The 23,446-nt window shown below is 39.1% G+C and overlaps 1 protein-coding gene across 1 annotated transcript in view; it reads left to right on the forward strand.

Moving 5' to 3' along the window:
- The window catches only part of wdfy4 (WDFY family member 4), a 104,335-nt gene that overhangs the window by 43,073 nt on the left and 37,816 nt on the right, over nucleotides 1–23,446 (forward strand). Inside the window, exons 25-40 of the mRNA XM_062996169.1 lie at nucleotides 141–214; nucleotides 418–579; nucleotides 1,722–1,813; nucleotides 1,946–2,042; nucleotides 2,122–2,324; nucleotides 4,154–4,320; nucleotides 4,522–4,641; nucleotides 5,897–6,058; nucleotides 7,685–7,861; nucleotides 8,919–9,045; nucleotides 9,161–9,312; nucleotides 13,044–13,282; nucleotides 14,237–14,358; nucleotides 14,432–14,623; nucleotides 15,322–15,425; nucleotides 21,752–21,829. Coding sequence (XP_062852239.1) covers nucleotides 141–214; nucleotides 418–579; nucleotides 1,722–1,813; nucleotides 1,946–2,042; nucleotides 2,122–2,324; nucleotides 4,154–4,320; nucleotides 4,522–4,641; nucleotides 5,897–6,058; nucleotides 7,685–7,861; nucleotides 8,919–9,045; nucleotides 9,161–9,312; nucleotides 13,044–13,282; nucleotides 14,237–14,358; nucleotides 14,432–14,623; nucleotides 15,322–15,425; nucleotides 21,752–21,829 — 2,268 coding nt within the window. The remainder of the gene's footprint in view (nucleotides 1–140; nucleotides 215–417; nucleotides 580–1,721; nucleotides 1,814–1,945; nucleotides 2,043–2,121; nucleotides 2,325–4,153; nucleotides 4,321–4,521; nucleotides 4,642–5,896; nucleotides 6,059–7,684; nucleotides 7,862–8,918; nucleotides 9,046–9,160; nucleotides 9,313–13,043; nucleotides 13,283–14,236; nucleotides 14,359–14,431; nucleotides 14,624–15,321; nucleotides 15,426–21,751; nucleotides 21,830–23,446) is intronic.

Genomic DNA, 23,446 nt, shown 5'->3' on the forward strand with positions numbered 1-23,446 from the left:
CAATTTAGCTTTCACATAGAGATACTTAGTATCTGCCCCAATCATGTTTGTAGTCATTTTGCTTGTCATTATGTATGTCAGTATGTACCCCTTTACTGGCTGCCACCCAAATATTGCGTTTTTCATTTCTTATGTTTTAGGTCTGGCAGAAGGCACCAGAAAGTCTTGACATAGCTGTTTTGAACTATTTTGCTGATATCCTAAAATCATCAAGGTATGCTATCTTAATACTATATCTGCTGTTCCTGTATGTTACAATACACTACAGTGTGCATTTCTGCATCCTCTTTTACTCCGCATGATGGCTGTGCAGAAAACATAGTCTGGCACTTTTAACAGGGCTAGCTTGCATTATTTTTTTTATCTGTTATAGTTAAACCATTATATCACTGACCCTTGATATGTTTGCTTTTTTAGTGAAGATGTCCGAAATACTCAGACCCTACACAACCTTAATTTGATGTCAAAGCTTCTTTTCCTGCTGCAGGATCCAACCGTGACAGACAGAAAAGTTACTGTCGTGTGTAATGTTATCACATGCCTGCTGCAAGGACACTTCAGCATCAAAGACATCCACAGGTATGGAAAGTCAATTCTGTACTAATTGTGTACTATATTGTGCATAATAGTACTAGAATTTCTGGTAATATTATATATATACTGTATATATAAATATAAAGAAAACACAGAAAAAACACCACCCGCTGTCCGAATGTTCGCTCACTGTATATACGTATATATATATATATATATATATATATACTGTATATATACTGTATATATATATATATATATATATATATAGAGAGAGAGAGAGAGAGAGATGAATGGAGTGAACTTGTTCGTGACGTCAAGTATTTAGCGAATTTCTGTTCATAATCCGAAATTTGTTCGTATGTTAAGTTTAAAAAGATCGTTCATAACCCGAAATGTTCATATGGTAAACCATTCGTAACTCATGGGTCTACTGTATTTAGAATAGTAAAAAAAATGTGTTAGTATTTTTCAACCTAGTGGGCATACTCTAATTGCAACTGTAAGTGATCACAAGCTGGGTCTCGCTGTATTTAGTTTTAGTCTAGTTATCAGGCTTGATCATGGCTTAGGTTTTTCCTTGGTTGTACTGTGAAAGTCTTTTTTTTCCAAGCACAATTTGGACTAATCATCTTCTAGTCTGGGCGGCACGGTGGATTGGTGGGTAGCACTGTCACCTCACAGCAGGAAGATCCTGTGTTTGATTCTCAGGTGAAGCAATCCGGGTCCTTTCTGCATGTTCTCCCCATGTCTGTGTGGGTGGGTTTCATCCCAAAGGCATGCAGTCAGGTTAATTGAAGACACTAAATTGTCCTACTAGTTAATGTGTGTGCATGCGTGTTTGTCCTGTAATGGACTGGCTACTTGTCCTGGGTGTTTCCTACCTTTCGCTCGGTAGGTTGGTCGCACTGTGATGCTGAGTAGGATAAAGCGGTGGTAAAACAGACAGTGAATGAATGAATAAATCTTTTAGTCCTTTACAAGTTGCTGGTTGGTCGACCATTCCCAGCCCAGTAGAGCCTGCAACCATTTAGAATTTTAGTAGCGCCAAACTACACCAACTACACAATGCCACTACCATGTCAGTATCACTGTATGGGTTCAAGCCAAGTGTGCTTAACAAACTGGTAAATGAGTGCATTATTGGCTTTTTTAGACTATTTTTTTACTTGTATTTGGTCCTTCAGGCTTGGACTCTTCCTAATTCATACCATGTTGCCCCCAATGGTCAATGAGAACTGTGCTTGTCCCTTCGTTCCCCCTGAGGATCCGTCTCAAAGTAAGTATGCAATGTCAGGTCAGTACATTGTAAATGCAAACTTAGCTGAATTAGATTTTTTAGTCTTGATTTCATATGTCTTTAAACACTTAATTAAAAGCAAACTGAAGCTTTGTCTGAACTTTTCTCTAGCCTTGAGACAAACACCTGAAAGAACCATCTGGATCAGGAACCAGCTGCTTGAGGTGCTCGCTTCACTAATTTTTTCTGACACACCCCTACAGAAGAAGTGAGTGGCACACACTAGGTTTGGCATAGCTGAATGTATTAAAGCTGTAGGACAGTATGTGATTCTGTGTCTCTTTCAGTAACCAGGAGGAGATGTTCTTCACACTGGGAGCAGATTGGTTCCTCCTCTTCCTGCAGGGACACATCCATTCCAGCTCAGTGTTGTTGGTTCTTAGACTATTTATTCACTTTCTGTCCAATCAGAGCATACTGGCCACATTCAAACAGGGGGTGAGATCAGGAACACTGGTGGAAAACATGGAGATGCTGCTTGGAATCATAGGTATAATCTCACTTTGTCTAAAAATGATTACATCTCTAGACAATAAGGTATTTATATGTAAAAAAGGATCCTTAATTTGCTTCTGGTTTAGTGTGTTATATAAACACCATCCAGAAATGTGTTCAAAGTGTGTTGCAACAGTGGTGAAATCTAAGACGCTGGCACAAAAGCTGAGAATGACAAGCTGGGGATTTCATTGCATTAAAAGGGCAATGTGTATAAGAAAGTTTCTAAGGCCTTAAACATCCGAAAGTTCCAAACATACCTCGAGCACATCTCTTTGTGGTGTAGACGACTGGGTCAGAGCATCTCCAAAACTGCAGCTCTTGTGGGGTGTTCCCAGTCTGCAGTGGTCAGTATCTATTAAAGGTGGTCCAAGGAAGGAACAGTGGTAAACCGGTGACAGGGTCATGGGCGGCCAAGGCTCACTGATGCACGTGGGGAGAGAAGACTGGCCCGTGTGGTCCGATCCAACAGACGACCTACTGTAGCTCAAATTGCTGAAGAAGTTAATGCTGGTTCTGATAGAAATGTGTCAGAATACACAGTGCAACGCCGTTTGTTGCATATGGGGCTGCATAGCCTCAGACCAGTCAGGGTGCCCATGCTGACCCCTGTTCACCACTGAAAGTGCCAACAATGGAACTGGACCACAGAGCAATGGAAGAAGGTGGCCTGGTCTGATTAATCACGTTTTCTTTTACATCAAGCGGATAGAAAGGTGAGTCGCTTACCTGGGGAACACATGGCACCAGGATGCACTATGAGAAGATGGCAAGCCGGCAGAGGCAGTGTGATGCTTTGCGCAAGGTTCTGCTGGAAAACCTTGGGTCCTGCCATCCATGTGGATGTTACTATGACACGTACCACCTACCTAAGCATTGTTGTAGACCATGTACACTCTTTCATGGAAACGGTATTCCCTGATGGCTGTGGCCTCCTTCAGCAGGATGATGCGCCCTGCCACAAAGCAAAAATGGTTCAGGAATGGTTTGAGGAGCACAACGACAAGTTTGAGGTGTTGACTTGGCCTCTAAATTCCCCAGATCTCAATCAGATCATGCATCTGTGGGATGTGCTGGACAAACAAGGCCAATCCATGGAGACCCCACCTCGCAACTTACAGGAGTTATAGGATCTGCTGCTAACATCTTGGTGACAGATACCACATCACACCTTCAGGGGTCTAGTGGAGTCAATGCCTCAGTGGGTCAGGGCTATTTTGGCAGCAAAAGGGGGGCCAACACAATATTATAAGAAGAAGAAGAAGATATACTTTATTTGTCATATATACATATACAGGTGTACAGTACAATGAAATTCTTTCTTCGCATATCCCAGCTTGTTTGGATAGAGCGCAGGGTCAGCCATCGTACGGCGCCCCTGGAGCAGGCAGGGTTAAAGGCCTTGCTCAAGGACCCAACAGTGGCTGCATAGCAGAGCCTGGATTTGAACCCCCAATCTTCCGGTTGATAGCCCAAAGCTCTACCCACTAGGCTACCACTGTCCCATTAGGAAGGTGGTCATAATGTTATTCCTGACCAGTGTATAACACATCACAGCGGAAGAAAATTAAGGATTGTTATTGAGTTCCCAATAGATGAATCATGAATTAACCTACATGACCCAAAATTTCAGAAATTACTTTTTACCATGCATTTATTACCTTGGCCTGAATATGGCCCTAAGAGATGAAGCATGTATACATCTTAAATTCCTGGCTGTTTGGCTCTGAAGTTAGGCATAATACACATCACACAAATATAATAGTTTTAGCAATATACTTTTGTTATTTGTTGATGTTTTTTGCTATTCCCATTTTACTTCAGATAACTTGCGGGTACAATCCTGGTCGTATGGGTGTTTGAGCAGCGTATGTCCAGGCTTCACTGTGCTTTCCAGATTGCTGCTCAGTCATATCAACCTTCCACAAATATACTGTGATTTTGCTGCACTTCTGTTAGGAAAAAACAATTTCAACATACCTGATGGACAAGTGAGTTTTGAACTGTTGGTCTAATGCATCAGTGTTTTAAAAAATACTAAAATTAAATGTTTTTCTAAATATAATTGTATACTGTATTGTACTGTATATTATTTGTGCTTTCTCAATAAAAAAAAACAAATATTTTAATTTCCATATATAATCATGTTCTAATTAGATTTTATTCTGAGTGTGTTTTTATTTTGTATGCAGGTGGATCTTGACGGTATGCTTCAGAGTATGATCGACAGCTCCAACAATGAGCAAAGAGTTCAGCTCTGCACCGAGGCAGCCTGCATCCTGATAGATCTGGTCAGGATGATCATCTGTAAGGTAAGAAAGGCAAATAAAATCAACAAATGCATATTATATACATATAGGCAAGTGCTATTGTCATAAAAAGAACAAATCTTGTTACAATACCTGCCACATAGAATCATTTTACTATGTAAAGGGGGTTGAAAAGTTAGAGGTTAGGGTTAGATAAGTTTCCAGTTGTATTAAAGTTGCAAATTCTAGTTGTACGTCAAACAGCATATTAGGCCGTGGTCCTAATATTTTGGCTCATCAGCATGTGTGTAAAATAGGGGGAAAAAGTACTGGTATTTCCGTTATTCACACATGAATGTGTATATGATCAAGTATCAGCAAATTATTAAGTTAGATTGTGAATTGTGAATTGTGAATTACTTAGACTAGCATTAATGTTACTTGTCTTGTAATAAACTTGACAAGACCCTTGGTAATACAGTTTCCAAAAAAGCTATAGTTAAGGATCTTTGTGTAACACTATTTAAAAAGCAGTGTACTATAATAAATAAAAAAATTAATAAGTAGAATAGAATAGAAAGGAAAGTAATACATAATAAGTAGAAAATAATAGAATAGAATCTTTATTGTCACTACACACAGGTACAATTAAATTTTGTATGGCATCTCTCCAATAGAGGTAGTAGCAGCAGTATAAAAAAAATATAGCAGTAAAAATCACAAAAAGTTATTGTGTATGTCTTTAAATAATTATCAGATAGTTGAATAAACGCACCAGCTTGTGTTCTTAGAAGGAAAAAACCTGATAATTTCCTTAGTTTTTAGTCCTATTTAGTTTAGACTGAATTCCTGTTACATTCCACACTGAATACAACGTTTTGCTTATGGCATTAAAAGCCCTAAAGTTTTTAGCTTCCTCATACAGTATCTTCCTTATCTCCTCAAGTTATATAATCCATCACAATCACTATAAACCTGACTTTTATCTAGATTAAAATCTCACAACTCGGCCTGTTTAAGCTTGTCATTAAATCCACTGTTTAAGAAGTTAAAGCTAACAGTTATATTTATATGCTTTACCATAGTTTATGCTTAATAAGTTTTAAAATTAACTCAGCATTATGTCGAGAGATAAGCTGCACTTTTGTTAAGACACACAATAAAAAAAGAAATCATCTTTTGGTTACTGGCAGAGGTTTTACTGTTACTTATGGTTACTTTAGAATAGTAATGTATAGCAATCTATTTCTCAATGTAGGATTTTTGTAAACAAGCTTTGAGTTTAGTTCCAACAATGTACTTTCACTTCCCCAAAAAGCCCTTAACAGGAAGTGAAGACAGCTGGGAGGTCCAGTACCCAGGAAGTGTTATGCAGTTCCTCTGCTTGGTCCACAGCTTGTTCCCTCGAGATCCTCTCTGGGCGTCTGCTGACTTCCTCGGCTCTTTGGCCAGTGCAGTTTTTCTAAATGAAATGAATGAGGTGAGACACAGTGGGACTCTCTCTCTTTAATACTTGTTGCGCAATGAAGTCTTTTTTTAAATATTTGATATACAATAAGCTTGCATGTTTAAAACATCTTCTATTTCATTAAAGGTCGACAAAGTTCTAAAACTTTTAGAAAGGCTAGTTGAATGAATATGGAATTTTGAGCAAAATAAATAAATATTATTTTAATTAATTGTTAATATATATTTATTTACATTACATTACTATTATTATACTTCTTTTATAATAATTCATTATTATTAAGCTGACCTTGGGCATCACCAAACTGACTTAAAATGACATAACCAATCATGTCTGTTTACAGACACCCAACCAACCATTAGTCCCACTGTCGGTTTTTATCCTTGTAGTGGGCTAATGTAATTTACTGCCCAAGCACCCTTGGTGTTTTATATAAACCCTATTTCCAGAAAAGTTGGGACATTATGACACAACAGCTGCAGTTTTTGTGCAAACTGTGTTTCAGATTATCACCTTTATTGTTATTAATTTAGGCACAAAATCTATCCTTTTTATGCCTGGTAAACTGTACTGTTAGCACAACATCTACAAACCCGATTTCCCGATAAATTGAAACATTTTGACTGCCCGCAGTTCAGATCTGCCTCCTATTGAAAATGTATGGCTAGGCGCCCAGGTGGCACAGCAGGATATTCCGCTAGCACACCAGTGCTGAGATTCTGAACTACTCGGTTCGAAACACGGTGTTGCCACCGGTCGGCTGGGCGCCATCTAGCAGGCATAATTGGCAGTGCAGACACATTTCTGCTATGTCGGGATGACCGGACTATGTAGGTACTTCAAATGCTGTGTAAGGACCCTGATTATCAGATAGAGAAGAGAATGCATGGGTGAAAAGGGGTTTCGCTAAGGGCTGCACGTGGGTCTAAGGAGGCGTGAGCAGCAAAATACCAACCTTGACTGCAATCGGGGATTGCCCAGCAGCGGAAGACAAATTGACTATGCTAAATTGGGAGAAAGTTGGAGAAAATTAAATAAAATAGAAAAAAAATTTATGGCTCATGATGAAGAGGGGAATCAGACAACAGTGACCACGGACTGTTGAGCAGCTGAAGTCTTGTGTTAATTAAGAAGGGGCACTTGTACACAAAGTACTTGTAAAAGTGTAACAATTAATGTCCTCAGTTCAACGATGAATAGAAAGTGTAAATTTGTATATCTTTACAAAATACAATACAAAGTTAGTCAGCAAAAACGGTGCATACTTTTGTCAGATACTGTAAATACAGAACATAATGTAATCACAGAACTTGTTTTTATTGCATTTTACAAAATGTCCCAACTGTTTTGGAAATGGGTTTTTCACTTATTTCACTTTCACAATTGACAACAATAATTTAACAGTTTATGAAAGACCACATTTTTGCCTTATTTAAACATTGTTAACTTCTTTGTCATCATTTATACAATTACCTCTAACTACACATGCAGTCTATTTGACTGCACCCATAAGTTACTACTATATATTTTGGATGTTAGGAAATCAGATTCTGAGTAACGGTGAATGTAACTGATTTTTTATGTACAGCCAGCCAGTTATGTACATGTTTAAGTGAGTGTACTGTTTGCTTTATGCAGAGTTCTGCAGGTCCTCAGACTAACAGGGAATGTGGCACTTCAGAGGAGTCGTCCACCCCCCGCCTTACTCACCCTGCGAGGAAGCAAGTATGTGACTTCATTCGCATATTGCTGATGGACAGCCTTATAAATATTCCTGCCAAAGACCAGCATCACCCATTTATACAGCTTCTGGAGGTGAGTAAAAACAGCTTATACATGGTAAAATTGTGAGAAAAAAAAATTAAAGACCAGTTAAAACACATTTCAAATGTATTTTGTTTATTTAATTAAAAATTAGTCATTTGTTATTAGTCATTTGAGTATTTAAAAATGTGTACAATGATTAGTAATTTTTGTTGCTCTGGGCTTTGTGTGTAAAATCTTTTCTCCATAAGGTGCCACTCTTTGCCCAGTTTTGAGAGAAGCACACAGTCTGCATTTCACAAAGTTCTGTGTCTCACACAACCAGCAAACATGAACAGATATTGCACATGTGTTTAATTCGTAAATGTCAGTCTGGACTGTAGTCCATCTGTTTCTCTACATACCTTTTTAGCCTGCTTTCACCCTGTTCTTCAATGGTCAGGACCCTCACAGGACCACCACAGAGCAGGTATTATTTAGGTGGGGGATGATTCTCAGCACTGCAGTGACAATGAAATGGTGGTGTTCTGTTAGTGTGTGTTGTGCTGGTATGAGTGTATCAGACACAGCAGCGCTGCTGGAGTTTTAAAATACCGTGTCCACTCTCTGACCACTCTATGAGACACTCCTACCTAGTTGGTCCACCTTGCAGAGACGATCGCTCATCTATTGCTGCTGTTTGAGTTGGTCATCTTCTAGACCATTTGATTTTTGGTTGGTGGCCTATTCTCAGTCCAGCAGTGACAGTGAGGTGTTCAAAAACTCCATCAGCGCTGCTGTGTCTTATCCACTCATACCAGCACAACACACACTAACACACCACCACCATGTCAGTGTCACTGCAGTGCTGAGAATGATCCACCACCCAAATAATACCTACTCTGGTGGTCATGGGAGAGTCCTGACCATTGAAGAACAGCATAAAAGGGGGCTAACAAAACATGTAGAGAAACAGATGGACTACAGTCAGTAATCGTAGAACTACAAAGTTCTTCTATATGGTCAGTGGAGCTGATAAAATGGACTGATTGTAGAAACATGGAGGTGGTTTTAATGTTATGACTGATCGGTGTATGTGTACTGTAGTAATGTACTGGTGTGTTTTCAGCTTTCTACAGACAGTGTGAGTCAGGAGCAGAAGCAGAGTTTTCAGAGTGAGCTGCTGGAGTTTCTGATGGACATCATCCACATGACTGGGCTAGAGGAGGGTCAGTCTACACATGTGGCCAGAGCTGGTAAAGTCATCTTGTCTATCCAGTGAAGACTGTTCTGAATGGATAAAAACATAATATATTAATGTAACCTTTGATTATTTAAAGGATAGTTGTCATTATTTTAATTGTCTTTCAGATTCATCTCAATCCAGGATAGAAGGGAAGGTTAACATACTTATTGAGAATGTGGCTTTCTTCAGTAAGATGCTGGTGGAGAAGCTCTATACTGGCATGTTCCTGGTAGATCCAGAAAACCTGCTGGGCTTTATGGCTGAGCAGATTGCAGTGGTATGTGTTTTCTGAGACTGACATGGTTTCAGTCTCAGGTTCATTTTCTGATTCACTTAGGATGCGAAAATACAAATAAATAAATAAATAAATAAAATTTCTGCAAATACAAGCTTGTCTTAATGCAAACCCAAACCCCATTTCTGGAAAAACTGGCCCATTTTGTTAAATGAATTAAAAACAGGAATTTATGATTAATATATTTTCTTCTACCTTTATTAAACTGACAGAAGTACAAAGAAATTACCTTTAAAGCATTGGCTGACCAACCTCATTGTACATTGTAATTTGATGCCTGCAACACACTAAAAAAGTTAAGACAAGGCAAAATACGAATGAAAACATTAGAGAACATTTTTGTTATGTCATTTTGATACATTCCACAATAAGCATGTGAATTGGTCACAGGTGGAGACCAAATAAATTATAGCCACATAGTCCACCGCTGCATAAGAGAGTCAAGAGAGGCTTTATTGTCATTTCAGCTACATAGGAGTACATATTGAAACGACACGGTGGCTAAGTGGGTAGCACTGTCACCTCACAGCAAGAAGGTCCTGGGTTCGATCTCCAGGTGGGGCGATCCAGGTCCTTTCTGTGTGGAGTTTGCATGTTCTTCCCGTGTCTGCGTGGGTTTACTCCGGGTGCTCCAGTTTTCTCCCAGAGTTCAAAGACATGCAGTCAGGTGAATTGGAGACACTACATTGTCCATGACTGTGTTCGATATAAACTTGTGAACTGATGAACCTTGTGTGACCAATGTAACCAAAGTGTAAAACATGATGTTAAAATCCTAATAAACAAACAAAAAAACATATTGAAACGAAACAATGGTCTTCCAGGACCATGGTGCAACATAGAACAAAAGTGCAAGACAGTACAGTACACGGTGCAGATAGACAACAGTACAATAAATACAAAAAAGGCCTAAAATAAATACAAAAAGACATTCATAATCTAAAGAGTAATTAAGGAAGACGAGACTAGAGAAAAGTGTCCAGATGTGCAGGTATTGTACAGAATAAGTTATGTGTATCAGTCAGGTTAGATTTATATAGCGCTCTTACAATGAACATTGTCTCAAATCAACTTTACAGGATCCAGGACCAACAGACCAAAATCCCTAAAATAAAGACATGCAATCTAAAACTCTGTTAGGTAAATCAATTTTATGCAAAAACATGACCAAGCTGTCTGGGCCTAAGCTCATCTCGATGAACCGAAAAACAGTGGAAACGTGTGCTGTGGTCGGATGAGTCCATGTTTCAGCTTGTTTTTGGTCAAATTGATTTCAAGTTATCTGTGCCAAAGCTAAACAGGACCATTCAAAGCCAACATTAGTCATATTATGGGGTGGATCAGCTCCTTCAAAAAATTGAAAATGTATGCACATCATCAAGAGAAGAATCAGACGGAGATGACTACAGAATGTCGAGCATCTTAAGCCTTGTATCAAGCAAAAATAGGCAAAAGATTAAAAAGTGTAATTGACAGGAAAGGTGATGTAACAGTGGTAAACATACCTCTTTCCCAAATAGGCATTAAATATATATATATATATTAGGGCTGTCAAACGATTACAATTTTTAATCGCGATTAATCGCATTTAAAAAAATCTGTGTAAATGTTATAGAAAACAAGGTTTTTTAAGTGAAATGTTACAATTAAAATGGTGAACACATTTTATGCTATATGTACTGATGTTAAAAACTGCTGGGACAAGAGAAAACTGTAAGGGAGTTTTATTCACTCACATACTAGGCAGTAATACTATCCAGCAGAGACCCTCGACTTCGTATAAATGTCAGATTGTAGGTTAAAATTTCTCCATCAGCAAACATTGTAGATCAGCGGTGCTTTAGGTGGGATAAGGCGTAGTTATTGTAACAGACTTTTCTGTGGTTGTATTGTGACAATGGTTTGATGGACGTTTCTACACGAAGTGAGTGTGTTTTGACCCTTTTGGGCTTCCATAGTTCATGGACTAACGTGCTTGACTCAGCTTTCCGGTATTTGGTACCGTAACAGAATAAGTAAAAAAAAAGTGTTCTGCTCCCGACAACTTGTGAATATAGCGTGTATTTATTTCTTTATGAAGAAAGTGCATCCCTACAACGCTCGGTTACATTATGATAACAAACCGCAAATGAAAAACGGTGGCAAGTCCGACATTAAAACGTTTGTTCTACCAGTCAGGTCTCAACATGAACTAGAATTTGCGTTAACGGCACTATTTTTTTTAATCGCGTTAAATTGAAATCGCGTTAATGCGTTATTGTCGCGTTAACTTCGACAGCCCTAATATATATATATATATATATATATATATATATATATACTGTATATATATATACAGTATATACCAAATACAATGAAGTTGATCAGTAAAAACACTGATTTAACAGACTGTCTGTTAAATAAATTTTCAAGAGAATTAACAAATAATAGATTAGTTTTCACATTTTACAAAATGTCCCAACTATTCTAAAAATGGGGTTTATAGTCATCCAAGTGAACTTTACAAGGCAGAAAAGAGCAGAAATTTTATGTCCAAATTAATAACAAGAAACGTGCAATGCAGTTACACACCCCAGACAGGATGCCAGTCCATTGTGAAACTCTGACATACCACCCCCATCATCCATTACAAGACATAGCCAATCATGTCTGTATGTTGATGCCCGACCAGGCGATACCACCGCTGGGGATACAGACTTTGGATCCCAGTGGTAGTGGCCTAACATACACTGATCAGCCATAACATTAAAACCACTTCCTTGTTTCTACACTTACTGTGGCCAGGACTCTCCCAGGACCACTACAGAGCAGGTATTATTTAGGTGGTGGATCATTCTCAGCACTGCAGTGACACTGACATGGTGGTGGTGTGTTAGTGTGTGTTGTGCTGGTATGAGTGGATCAGGCACAGCAGCGCTGCTGGAGTTTTTATACCATGTCCACTCACTGTCCACTCTATTAGACGCTCCTACCTAGTTGGTCCACCTTGATGTAAAGTCAGAGACGATCGCTCATCTATTGATGCTGTTTGAGTTGGTCATCTTCTTGACCTTTATCAGTGGTCACAGGACGCTGCCCACGGGGCACTGTTGGTTGGATATTTTTGGTTGGTGGACTATTCTCAGTCCAGCAGGGACAGTGAGGTATTTAAAAACTTCATCTGCGCTGCTGTGTCTATCCACTCATACCAGCACAACACACACTAACACACCACCACCATGTCAGTTGACCATTGAAGAACAGAGTAAAAGGAGGTTTAAAAGTATGTAGAGAAATAGATGGACTACAGTCAGTAATTGTAAAAGTACAAAGTGCTTCTATATGGTAAGTGGAGCTGATAAAATGGACAGTGAGTGTAGAAACAAGGAGGTGGTTTTAATGTTATGACTGAATTCACCCAAGAGCCCCAAACAAGAATAATTTATAAGATTTTTAAAAACACGTTAGAATTTTTTTATATTCATTTATTATTCATTATTGTTCCACTTTTTTTTTAGGTATTATGTTTTAACCCATTTATGATTTCAAAACATTATGTATTGCATTACTCCTTACCACTAAAACCAATTAGATAAATAAATAAACACTGGTATATTTTAGCGTGTTGTCATTTGCAAAGCAATCCTTAGTAAATCACCTACAACACATCCACTAACCACGTGCACGTCTATAACACTCTATTAGCAAATTAACACTACCTGTGTCTCTGGCAGGCAATGGAGAGGGGGCAGTTTCAGCGTGAGACTACACTCAGTGTTCTGTACAACAGCATGAACAGGGCCGTCCTGTATTTCCTGTCTCGGCCCAGACAGACCCCGGCCGAACAACAGCTCATCCTTAGAACTCTTCAGGTGCTGCATCTGCACTGGGATGTGATCATGGCAACCTACAACGCCAGTGTTCATTTCATCAGCTGTTTGTTGCACTGTCTGCTTCTCATCCGCTCAGGAAGGTAAAGAATTTCTGATTTGTTTTACTGCTTCATGTTTTTAGTAATGAATAAAATAACAAAGGAAAGTAGCTCTTAGGTGGACAGACAAACAGATACAGTATTTAGACAGAAAGAAAAAAAACTGACCAACAAGTTGACCGGCAGTAAAGTGGAAAGTGATGTTAAAAGAAATGTAAGTGAAAAGAAATATAGGTTAAAAGTTACAGTTAATATAGTTTATTTGTTTTATTAGGATTTAAAGTCATGTTTAACACACTTTGGTTACATGACAGGACAGGTTATCACTTATAATATATGAGAAACATTAGTTCAAGTTTAATGTCAAACAGTCACAGACAGTTTTGTATCTCTAATTCACCTCACTTGCATGTCTTTGGACTGTGGGAGGCTGTGTGTGTGCTGCAGCCTATCCCAGGTTTTCAATGGGCACAAGGCACACAGTAACACCCTGAACTTGGCGCCAATCTATTGCAGGGCAGACACACATACACACACCCATTCACCTATAGGGCAATTCAGTGTCTCCAATTAACCTGACTTCATGTTTTTGGACTGTGGGAGGAAACCGGAGCTTCTGGAGGAAGCCCACACAGACACAGGAAGAACATGCAAACTCCACACAGAAAAGACCCAGACTGCTCCACCTGAAAATCAAACCAAGGACCTTCTTGCTGTGAGGTGACGGTGCTACCCACTGAGCCACTGTGCCGCCCTAGTTGATACAGTAGATAGGTAGGAAGGTAGATAGGTAGAGTGGTTGGTTTGTCAATGGGTGTGGGTCTGAATCCACAAGTAAACAGGTTTCATTAAATATTTAATAAAGCAACTATTCTAACAAAGTAATAATAATACATTATGAGATTGATAAAGAAAATATTATATGGCTTTATAATACAGTAATTAGAATACAGTATTATACAGTCTTATATGATAGTAATTATTTTCCTCTTTTAGCTTTCCTGAGGGGTTTGGATGTGAAATGAATAAAAAGCCATTCAGAAAGATCTGGCGGCATCTTTTCCCACACAGGAACAACCGGGTTATGGCTCCAGTGGACATTCCTGATTCCGCAGCAGGTGAGGTTGATTTTTAATTTTTAATTAAATAAATGTGAAAAATAGATACGATTTCACATTGCTTTGTTTTCAGTGGAATCTGAGTTAATGAAGCTTTTGGAGTGTACATGGAATAAAATCATGCAGGAGAGAAGACAATTACTAGAGGAGGCTTATAAGATTGACCTTTCGGCTAAGCAGGTAGGAAAGGAGGGTCTGGTCTCCATGAGTGATGTGAGCCCTCTATGGGAGGAGACGGCAATGAAAAACTGGCAGGCTTTCATAGGTGGGTATCTGTCTTTACTGGATAATCTGTTTTTTTCAGAGTTATGATTTTCACTGGTCTGTAGTTAAAATTCAAATTTAAATTAAGGTCATGCTTACTTTCTGTACACTTCTCATTTATGAGAAAAACCATAGCTGTGTCCGAAATCGCATACTTCCATACTGAACAGTACGCGAAAGCAGTATGCCAGAGCGGTTAGTATGTCCGAATACGTAGTATACAGTACATTAAAGAGTACGCAAAAAGCACCCGGATGACCTACTTCATGCGCAGCCATTTTTGAGTATGCAAACGATGCACACTTACGCTAACGTAAACCATAATTCAGCTGGAGCTGATAGATGGTGGAAAGCAGAGAGTCAGCTGTTTACAAATGTAAGTAAGACAAAAATTGGAAATTTTATTATTGCGTACAACCCCGAGAAACGTTATTAGTAGCTTTGTAAAGAACTACAGAATTAATTTTGTCTGTTTTTAAAATTGTAATAACTGCGGTGATGTAACGTCATGTATCCCATGACGTTGGTAAGATGGCAGATGTAGTACGTCTGTAGCTGCATACTTGTGTACTGAAAGAGCTTACTGCTTTACTGGCTGAGCAGTGCATACTTAGTCGAATCTAGAACGTATGCAATTTCGGACGCAGCCCATGTTGTTCTCTTAACATCAAGAAAGCTGATAGATCATATGACCCACAGATTCTCAGAAGAAGAAGCTGAATAATGGCCAGAGAAAGGCAAGCGTACTCAGCAGTACACATCGCTTACCTCAGAGAAGACCTGAAAATGATTTGCTTGCAGAGGTAGAAAACATCAGTTTGTCTGTTATGATCTGACAATACTCACTCACTCACTCACTGGGTTGTTGCTGGAGCCTATCCCAGCTTTTCAATGGGCGCAAGGCATACAGTAACACCCTGGACGGGGCGTCAGTCCATCGCAGGGCAGACACACACACACACACCCATTCACCTATAGGGCAATTAAGTGTCTCCAATTCACCTGACTGCATGTTTTTGGACTGTGGAAGAAAACCGCTTATCTTATCTGTCATTTTCAACAAGTCACACATTGCATGGTTCACAACTGTGATCATTAGATGTCATGTCAGGCCATGTCACTATGCTGTCATTGCTTTGTGATAATTAACTGCACAGATCAGCTTCCTACAATGCCCACAGTTTTGTGTCTTGTATGGTCACTAAATTCAAACCCCACACCCTCGTATCTCGAACCATTCCGGAGTTCAAAAGCTGTTTTTCCAAATAGGCAAACATACCAAACTTAAAGCGCTTTTACGCTTGCACTTTGTTTCAGACCTGAGTCCATTTGGACCCTAGGAGACATTTAGGAGGAACGTCTTTATTTGTCATATATACATGTACACGTGTACAGTACAGTGAAATTCTATTTTTGTGTATCCTAGCTTGTTTGAAAACTGGGGTCAGAGTGCAGGGTCAGCCATTGTGCAGTGCCCCTGGAGCAGACAGGGTAAGAGACCTTGCTCAAGGGCCCAACAGTGGCTGCATAGCAGAGCTTAAATGTGAACAGACAATGTTCCGAACGATAGTCCAAAGCTCTACCCACTAAACTACCATTGTTCTTAGAAATGAGTGGAAATACATAAAGGTGTTCTCATGTCTACCAACTACTCTGTTATTCATTGAGTGGGGGCTTGTTTACAGGGGCTTATCTTAGTTCCTTCATACCCTGTCACCTTCCCAGAGTCTCCACACCCAGCATCCTCAGCCTTGCCTGTGGCACTTTCTCAATATGTCTTCAAAATCAATTTGGATCATTACAGCTGAGTACACCTCAGTGGGCAATATAATTGATATCTGTTCATTTATTCTTTAGGAACACTTTGTAGAACATTGTGTCTGCTGGTGAAGGTTAAAGATGCTTTTATTGTTGTTTTTTCCCCCTGAAACTCGGCCCACATCATTAGTTCCCACCGTTGAAGATACCATCTGGAAAAGGAGGCTCAGAGATATTACTCAGGCACCAGGCATGAAATTACCATTTCTGTGCAACTGCTGGTGTCTTCAACCCTGCATCAAAAAGAGGGGGCAGTAATTATAGGCAGTCACAATCTGATGAAAAGCATTATTCATTTTGTTATACTTTATCATATCAGTTCTTGACAGCCTATCAAGTGCTTTGATAAATTGCTTCTCTGTAAAGAGTAGTGTGAAGGAATTGGTGAAAAATGTATTTGTTTTTAGGCAGTGTATGTGTAATCTTAGTATTAAAAGAGTTTATAAATTATATTCTATATTATACATTTATGTCCGGCTAGTTTTAAAAATGTGTTAAAATAATAATTCATTTTATATATATATTTTTTTTCATCAACCATTTCATCCAGGTTAGGGTTGCTATAGGTCCGGACGCAATGCAGGGATACCTTGGGCAGGGTGCCAATCCATAGCAGGGCTTCTGCCATCACCCCTTTCAGACACAGCCAATCATGTCTGTGTAGACAACTGGCCGGTTATGATGGGTTAGAATAATAGGCCACTGTACCACTCTAACACTAACATAATTATGTAAAAACAATATTCAAGCTGTTTTCATTTAACTAAATCATAAACATAATGTGAACAAAATTACACTGTATTCCCACAAGTATTTGAACTCGCCTTCTAATTACTGAGCTCAAGTGTTTCATTCTAAAAAAAAATGCTTCCCACAGCAGGGCAACAGTTTGGCAACAGGAAAGCCCATACCTGTTTACCATGTCCCAAACCAAGGGTCATAAAGACATGGTTTGGCTATTTTGGTGTCAAGGAACTTCAGTGACTCGCACAGAACCCTGTTGTTTATGCATTTTCTCCCTTTTTTCTCCCTTTTAGCGCATCCAATTGTCCGGTTGCATCATGCTTCCTCTCCACCAATGCCGATCCCCACTCTGATTGAGGAGAACGAAGCTAAACCACGCCCCCTCCGACACGTGGGCAACATGCCGTATGCATTATCACCTACACTTTGACGAGTTCAGTGCAGCTCAGCACTGTGTACGGAGAGACACACCCTGAACGCACTCTTTTCTCACCTCTGTGCAGGCGCCTTCAATCAGCCAGCAGAGGTCGTAATTGCATTAGTTATGAGAGAGTCCCTATCTGGCTTAATCCCACCCCAACTGAAGAACAGGCCAATCGTTGTTCATGTGGCCACTCAGCCCAGACGGCAGGCAGAGCTGAGACTCGATACGATGTATTTGAGATCCCAGCTCTGGTTCCAGTGTGTGTTTTTACCGCTGCGCCACCTGAGCGGCCACAATACCCTGATCTTAATCCCAATGGAAACCTTTAGAATGAATTGTTACATCAATCTTCTCACGCAACATCAGTATGTGACTTACAAATGCTTTTTTTTTGACTGAACCATGGTTTGTCAAATTACCTTATGGTCAAGTTCCAACTTGTTTATTCTCCACATACACCTATCAGCCATAAAATTAAAACCACCTCATTGTTTCTACACTCATTGTCCATTTTTATCAGCTCCACTTACCATATAGAGGCACTTTGTAGTTCTACAATTACTGACTCTAGTCCATCTGTTTCTCTGCATGCATTGTTTTCCCCCTTTCATGCTGTTCTTTAATGGTAAGGACCACTACAGAGTAGGTATTATTTGGGTGGTGGATCATTCTCAGCACTGCAGTGACACTGACATGGTGGTGGTGTGTTAGTGTGTGTTGTGCTGGTATGAGTGGATAAGACACAGCAGCGCTGCTGGAATTTTTAAACACCTCACTGTCACTGCTGGACTGAGAATAGTCCACCAACCAAAAACATCCAGCCAACAGCGTTGCATGGGCAGCGTCCTGTGACCACTGATGAAGGTCTAGAAGATGACCAACTCAAACAGAAGAAATAGATGAGCTATCGTCTCTGATTTTACATCTACAAGGTGGACCAACTAGGTAGGAGTGTCTAATAGAGTGGACAGTAAGTGGTCTGATCCACTCATACCAGCACAACACACACTAACACACCACCACCATGGTGTATCACTGCAGTGCTGAGAATGATCCACCAACTAAATAATACCTACTCTGTGGTGGTCCTGTGGGGACCCTGACCATTAAAGAACAGCATGAAAGGGGGGCTAAAAAAGTATGTAGAGAAACAGATGGACAAAGTGCTTCTATATGGTAAGTGGAGCTGATAAAATGGACAGTGAGTGTAGAAACAAGGAGGTGGTTTTAATGTTATGGCTGATCAGTGTATAATGTCATATAATGTTATAAGCACTAAGCTGTTTATGAGTGTCTCGCTAATCTATCTATATTAATGTATTTAAATTTAAAAAGTTAGGAATAAAACACCACACGTGCAATGATTTTAAAGTAGCTTTTGTCTTTACAGCACAGCTCCAACTTTCCTCTGAATTAATGTCAAAAATTTCCTGGCAATATAATTACATCTTTTTAACGGAAAGATAATTAACACAGCTAATGATCAAGTTAAGTTTATTACACATTCAGTGACGGCACCGAACGAGGTTGACGTTGTGTTATTTTATCAAGGTGTTTTTTTTTCTGGTAAATAATTAAAATGTAAATCAGTGTGATGATAATTGCAGAGGCGATGCTATTTAATGCGGCATGTTCAAGAGGCCAATAAGTTTTGTTGTTTGGTAAATAGGTTAATTAATGCTATATATTACTGATGATTCTCTAAATAAGGGAATAAGTTCAGCAGATGATTCAGTGTGGAAACAAGTATAATTACATAATTACTCCCATAAATTTTACTTCGTAGGACTTCCTAATCCTCTTATCTGTTTAACAAGCACAACTGCATTATTTTTCTTTGTCTGCTAGTTTTGTGATAAGTAATTTAAGAAATGGTCTTAGAGTGTGTTGATGCTCCTCAGTAGTGCATGCTAGAGATTTATTAAGACTTTGGAATTGTTCTCTCAGTCCTGCTGAAGCTGTTTAATCTGTACTACTAGATCGGATCAAGCGTGTCAGTATTTATGGTCAGAGTCTACTTGACTAAAAAAAGTACAAGCTATCACCCTGTTTTTCTGTGATGCCTGTCCATAAGTGCTACATAATGTTTTACGAACTGGGGTTATTTTCTAATCCAATACATTATATTGTGCACATTGTACAGTATATTAAGTTGGCACTGTAGCTTGGTAGGTACTACTCTCTGTGTTCTCTCTGTGTAGAGTTTGCATGTTCTCCCATGTTTGTATGGGTTTCCTCCGGGAGCAATTCCATTCCATATTTATGCTTATGGTTTTAAAATAGGATGTTTAAGGTCATGTTCGGTAAATGAAATACTTTTGGACATATAGTGTAATTAATAATAATAACAAGCAATTATGAACTTCTACATTTTAGAAATGTGATGTGACCTGACTTCAGGATTAAGTCCAAGACAAGACTGAGACAAACCGATTTTAATAGTTCCACTGTTCCTGACACCTCAAAATGGACAATTTATAAATCTTTAAAATGACTTTCTATACCACTACTGCTACTACTACCACTACTAGTACTACTACTACCAACACTACTACTGTTACTACTATCACTAATACTACTGCTATTACTGCTATTACTACTACTACTACTTCTACCACTACTAGTACTACTACTACCAACACTACTACCGCTACTACTATCACTAATACTACTGCTATTACTACTACTACTATTGCTACTGCTCCTACTACACCTACTTATACTACTACAACTACCACTACTAGTACTACTACTACCAACAGTACTACTGCTACTACTATCAGTAATACTACTGCTACTGCTGTTACTACTACTGCTGCTGCTACTGCTACTACTACTACTGCTACTACACTTACTACTTCTACCACTACTGCTACTACTACTAGTACTACTACTACCAACACTACTACCGCTACTACTATCACTAATACTACTACTATTACTGCTACTGCTACTACTACTAATACTACTACTACTACTACAAATACTACTACTGCTGCTGCTCCTATGGCTGCTGCTACTACTACTACCACTACTACAACTACTGCTGCTACTACTACTGCTACTACTACTACTACTACTGCTACTACTACTACTACTACTGCTGCTGCTACTTCTTCATCTACTACTACTACTGCTGCTACTGCTAGTTATTCATCTACTACTACTACTGCTACTACTACTACTGCTACTACTACTACTGCTACTAGTAGCCTAGTGGGTAGAGCTTTGGGCTATCAACCGGAAGATTGGCGGTTCAAATCCAGGCTCTGCTATGCAGCCACTGTTGGGTCCTTGAGCAAGGCCCTTAACCCTGTCTGCTCCAGGAGCACTGTACAATGGCTGACCCTGTGCTCTGACCCCAGCTTCCAAACAAGCTGGGATATGTGAAGAAAGAATTTCATTGTACTGTACATCTGTATATGTATATATGACAAATAAAGTATATATTCTCTTTTACTAGTGCTGCTACTGCTACAACTACTACTACTGCTACTAATGCTGCTACTACTGCTACTACTACTACCACCACTACTGCTACTAAACTTGCACTGTACCCCAGTCTTGGTCTCACTGTGGTCTTAATACTGGTGCTAAGTCTGTGATCACAGATAAAATTGGATGCTCCACACAAATGCAGTAACTCTTGCAGTTTTGCTTGCCCTGTACATCCTCTGCCTGACAGATGTGTCATTGTACCCTGTTAAGCACACATTATCCACGGGTCAGTATCTTTCTTTAGGGGGAAGTTAAGCTGTTTTTGAGTCAGGCACTGTCTGTAGATTCCTGACTCTGTTGAACAGGACACCACTGTGATAATTAACTAAGTAAATATAATCATGATTGCATTTGTGATGGAGTATCCTGGCCTCCTGAAGGCCAAATGCCAATCAGTATAACAAATCAGCTGGATGCATGATGTGGTAGACGGCCAGCAGCCACTTCACACTGTGCTGATGTTATACTTGAACTTAATTACTAAACAGTAAATTAACGCTAAATTAATACACTATTGCTTTTGATTATTTGAGGTTATTGGAGGTTTCAACAGCCACTAGCTGATTTGCATGATAAATGTGGTTTATGAAAAACTGCATCTAAAATAGCATGTTAAATTTTTAATGTCCTATTTCTGTTTTTCAGACTTTTTTGGGTGACATGGAAGTTCACAGAAAGATTGGTGAAGAGATGTTTGAGTGTTTGCTGAAGAATCATAAACAGGTTTGTCAGAATTCATGTTGACATGGATTTACAGGATGGTGTGGTGGCACAGTTGATAGAGGTAGGGTTTTGGGACCTTGGTTTGATTCTCACATCTGTGCAACACTCTCAGAACTGTTGAGACAGGGCAAAATAAGAGGGAAAGGATACAATATTATGAAAAATGTAAATTGGTAACAGGTGAGAGCATTATTATTGGGTATGAAAGGGTGATCCACCAAAGGTTCAGTCTTTGTAACCAAAGGTGGTTCATGGCTTACCACTTAATGCCAAACTTTGTAAAAGTATAGTCATCCAGTTAAAAATTAATGTTTCTCAATGCAACAACACAAATAATATAAGTCTATATTATATATGGTAGAAAGGTATTTCTATCTACCATACCTGATATGGTGAAAAGATTCAAAGACTCCAGAGAAATCTCAGTCTGTGCTGTAAACTAATTCCGAATGTGCATGACCCTGGGGCTCTTTGATAATATTTCATTAAAAACCATTATGATACTGTGTTAAATACAGCCACATGGGCTCAGGAGTTATTCCTACTTCAGAAAACCATTGTCACTTAATACAGTCCACCACAGCATCAGTAAATGCAAGCTAAAACTCTGTTATGCAAAAGAAAGCCATACATCAATTCTCTGGAGAAACACTGGTTAGGTGTGTGTGCTTAGAGTGTGTGTGCTTGACTGGCCTGCCTGCAGTCCATATCTGTCTCCTATTGAAAATGATTGCCGTAATATGAAGAGGAGACTTGGACAAAACCAACCACAGATTGTTGAGGAGCTGCATCTCATATCAAGCAATAATTCCACTTGCAAAACTTAAACACTTTGTGTCCTTTAGTGCAATAAATAGGAAGCCAATAGGAAACCAATAAATCCTAGGTTTTTATTTATTTATTTTATTTATTTATATTTTGAGTGTGCTTCAGGCATACTGTATATCTAAATGTTTATATTTACAGAACAATTAAGTTGGTCAGTGAAAATATGTTCTGTTCTTTTGTTAATTAAATTGCATTTTTTATTAATTAGGTTTGTGGGTTCATTAGGACTTATTATGTAAATATTTAATCTGTTACTAAATTATAGGCGGCACGGTGGCTCAGTGGGTAGCACTGTCGCCTCACAGCAAGAAGATCCAGGGTTTGATCCCCAGGTGGAGTGGTCTGGGTCCTTTCTGTGTGGAGTTTGCATGTTCTCCCCGTGTCTGCGTGGGTTTCCTCCAGGAGCTCATGTTTCCTCCCACAGTCCAAAGGCATGCAAGTGAGGTGAACTGGAGATACGAAATTGTCCATGACTATGTTTAGAACTAAACTTATCTTTTGTGACTAGTAAATTACCTGTCCTGTCATGAATGTTACCACAGTATGTAAAACATGACATTATAATACAATACTAGGCAGAAAGAGTCTATGTTCTCCTGAATTTGTTATTAAACCATTATTTCTCTGTTTATTATTATTTATTTTGAATGAATGATTTTTGCAATGTCCAGGAAAACACTAATACTAATACTAATTAGTGTCCTGTTTGACATGCAGTTCTGCAGTTTTACCACCAGATGTCACCATTCACGTTCACATGATGCCTCATGCTGTGGAATTTTACGTGTC

This window comes from Trichomycterus rosablanca, chromosome 5 (assembly GCF_030014385.1).
Source record: "Trichomycterus rosablanca isolate fTriRos1 chromosome 5, fTriRos1.hap1, whole genome shotgun sequence".
Lineage (NCBI taxonomy): Eukaryota > Metazoa > Chordata > Actinopteri > Siluriformes > Trichomycteridae > Trichomycterus > Trichomycterus rosablanca.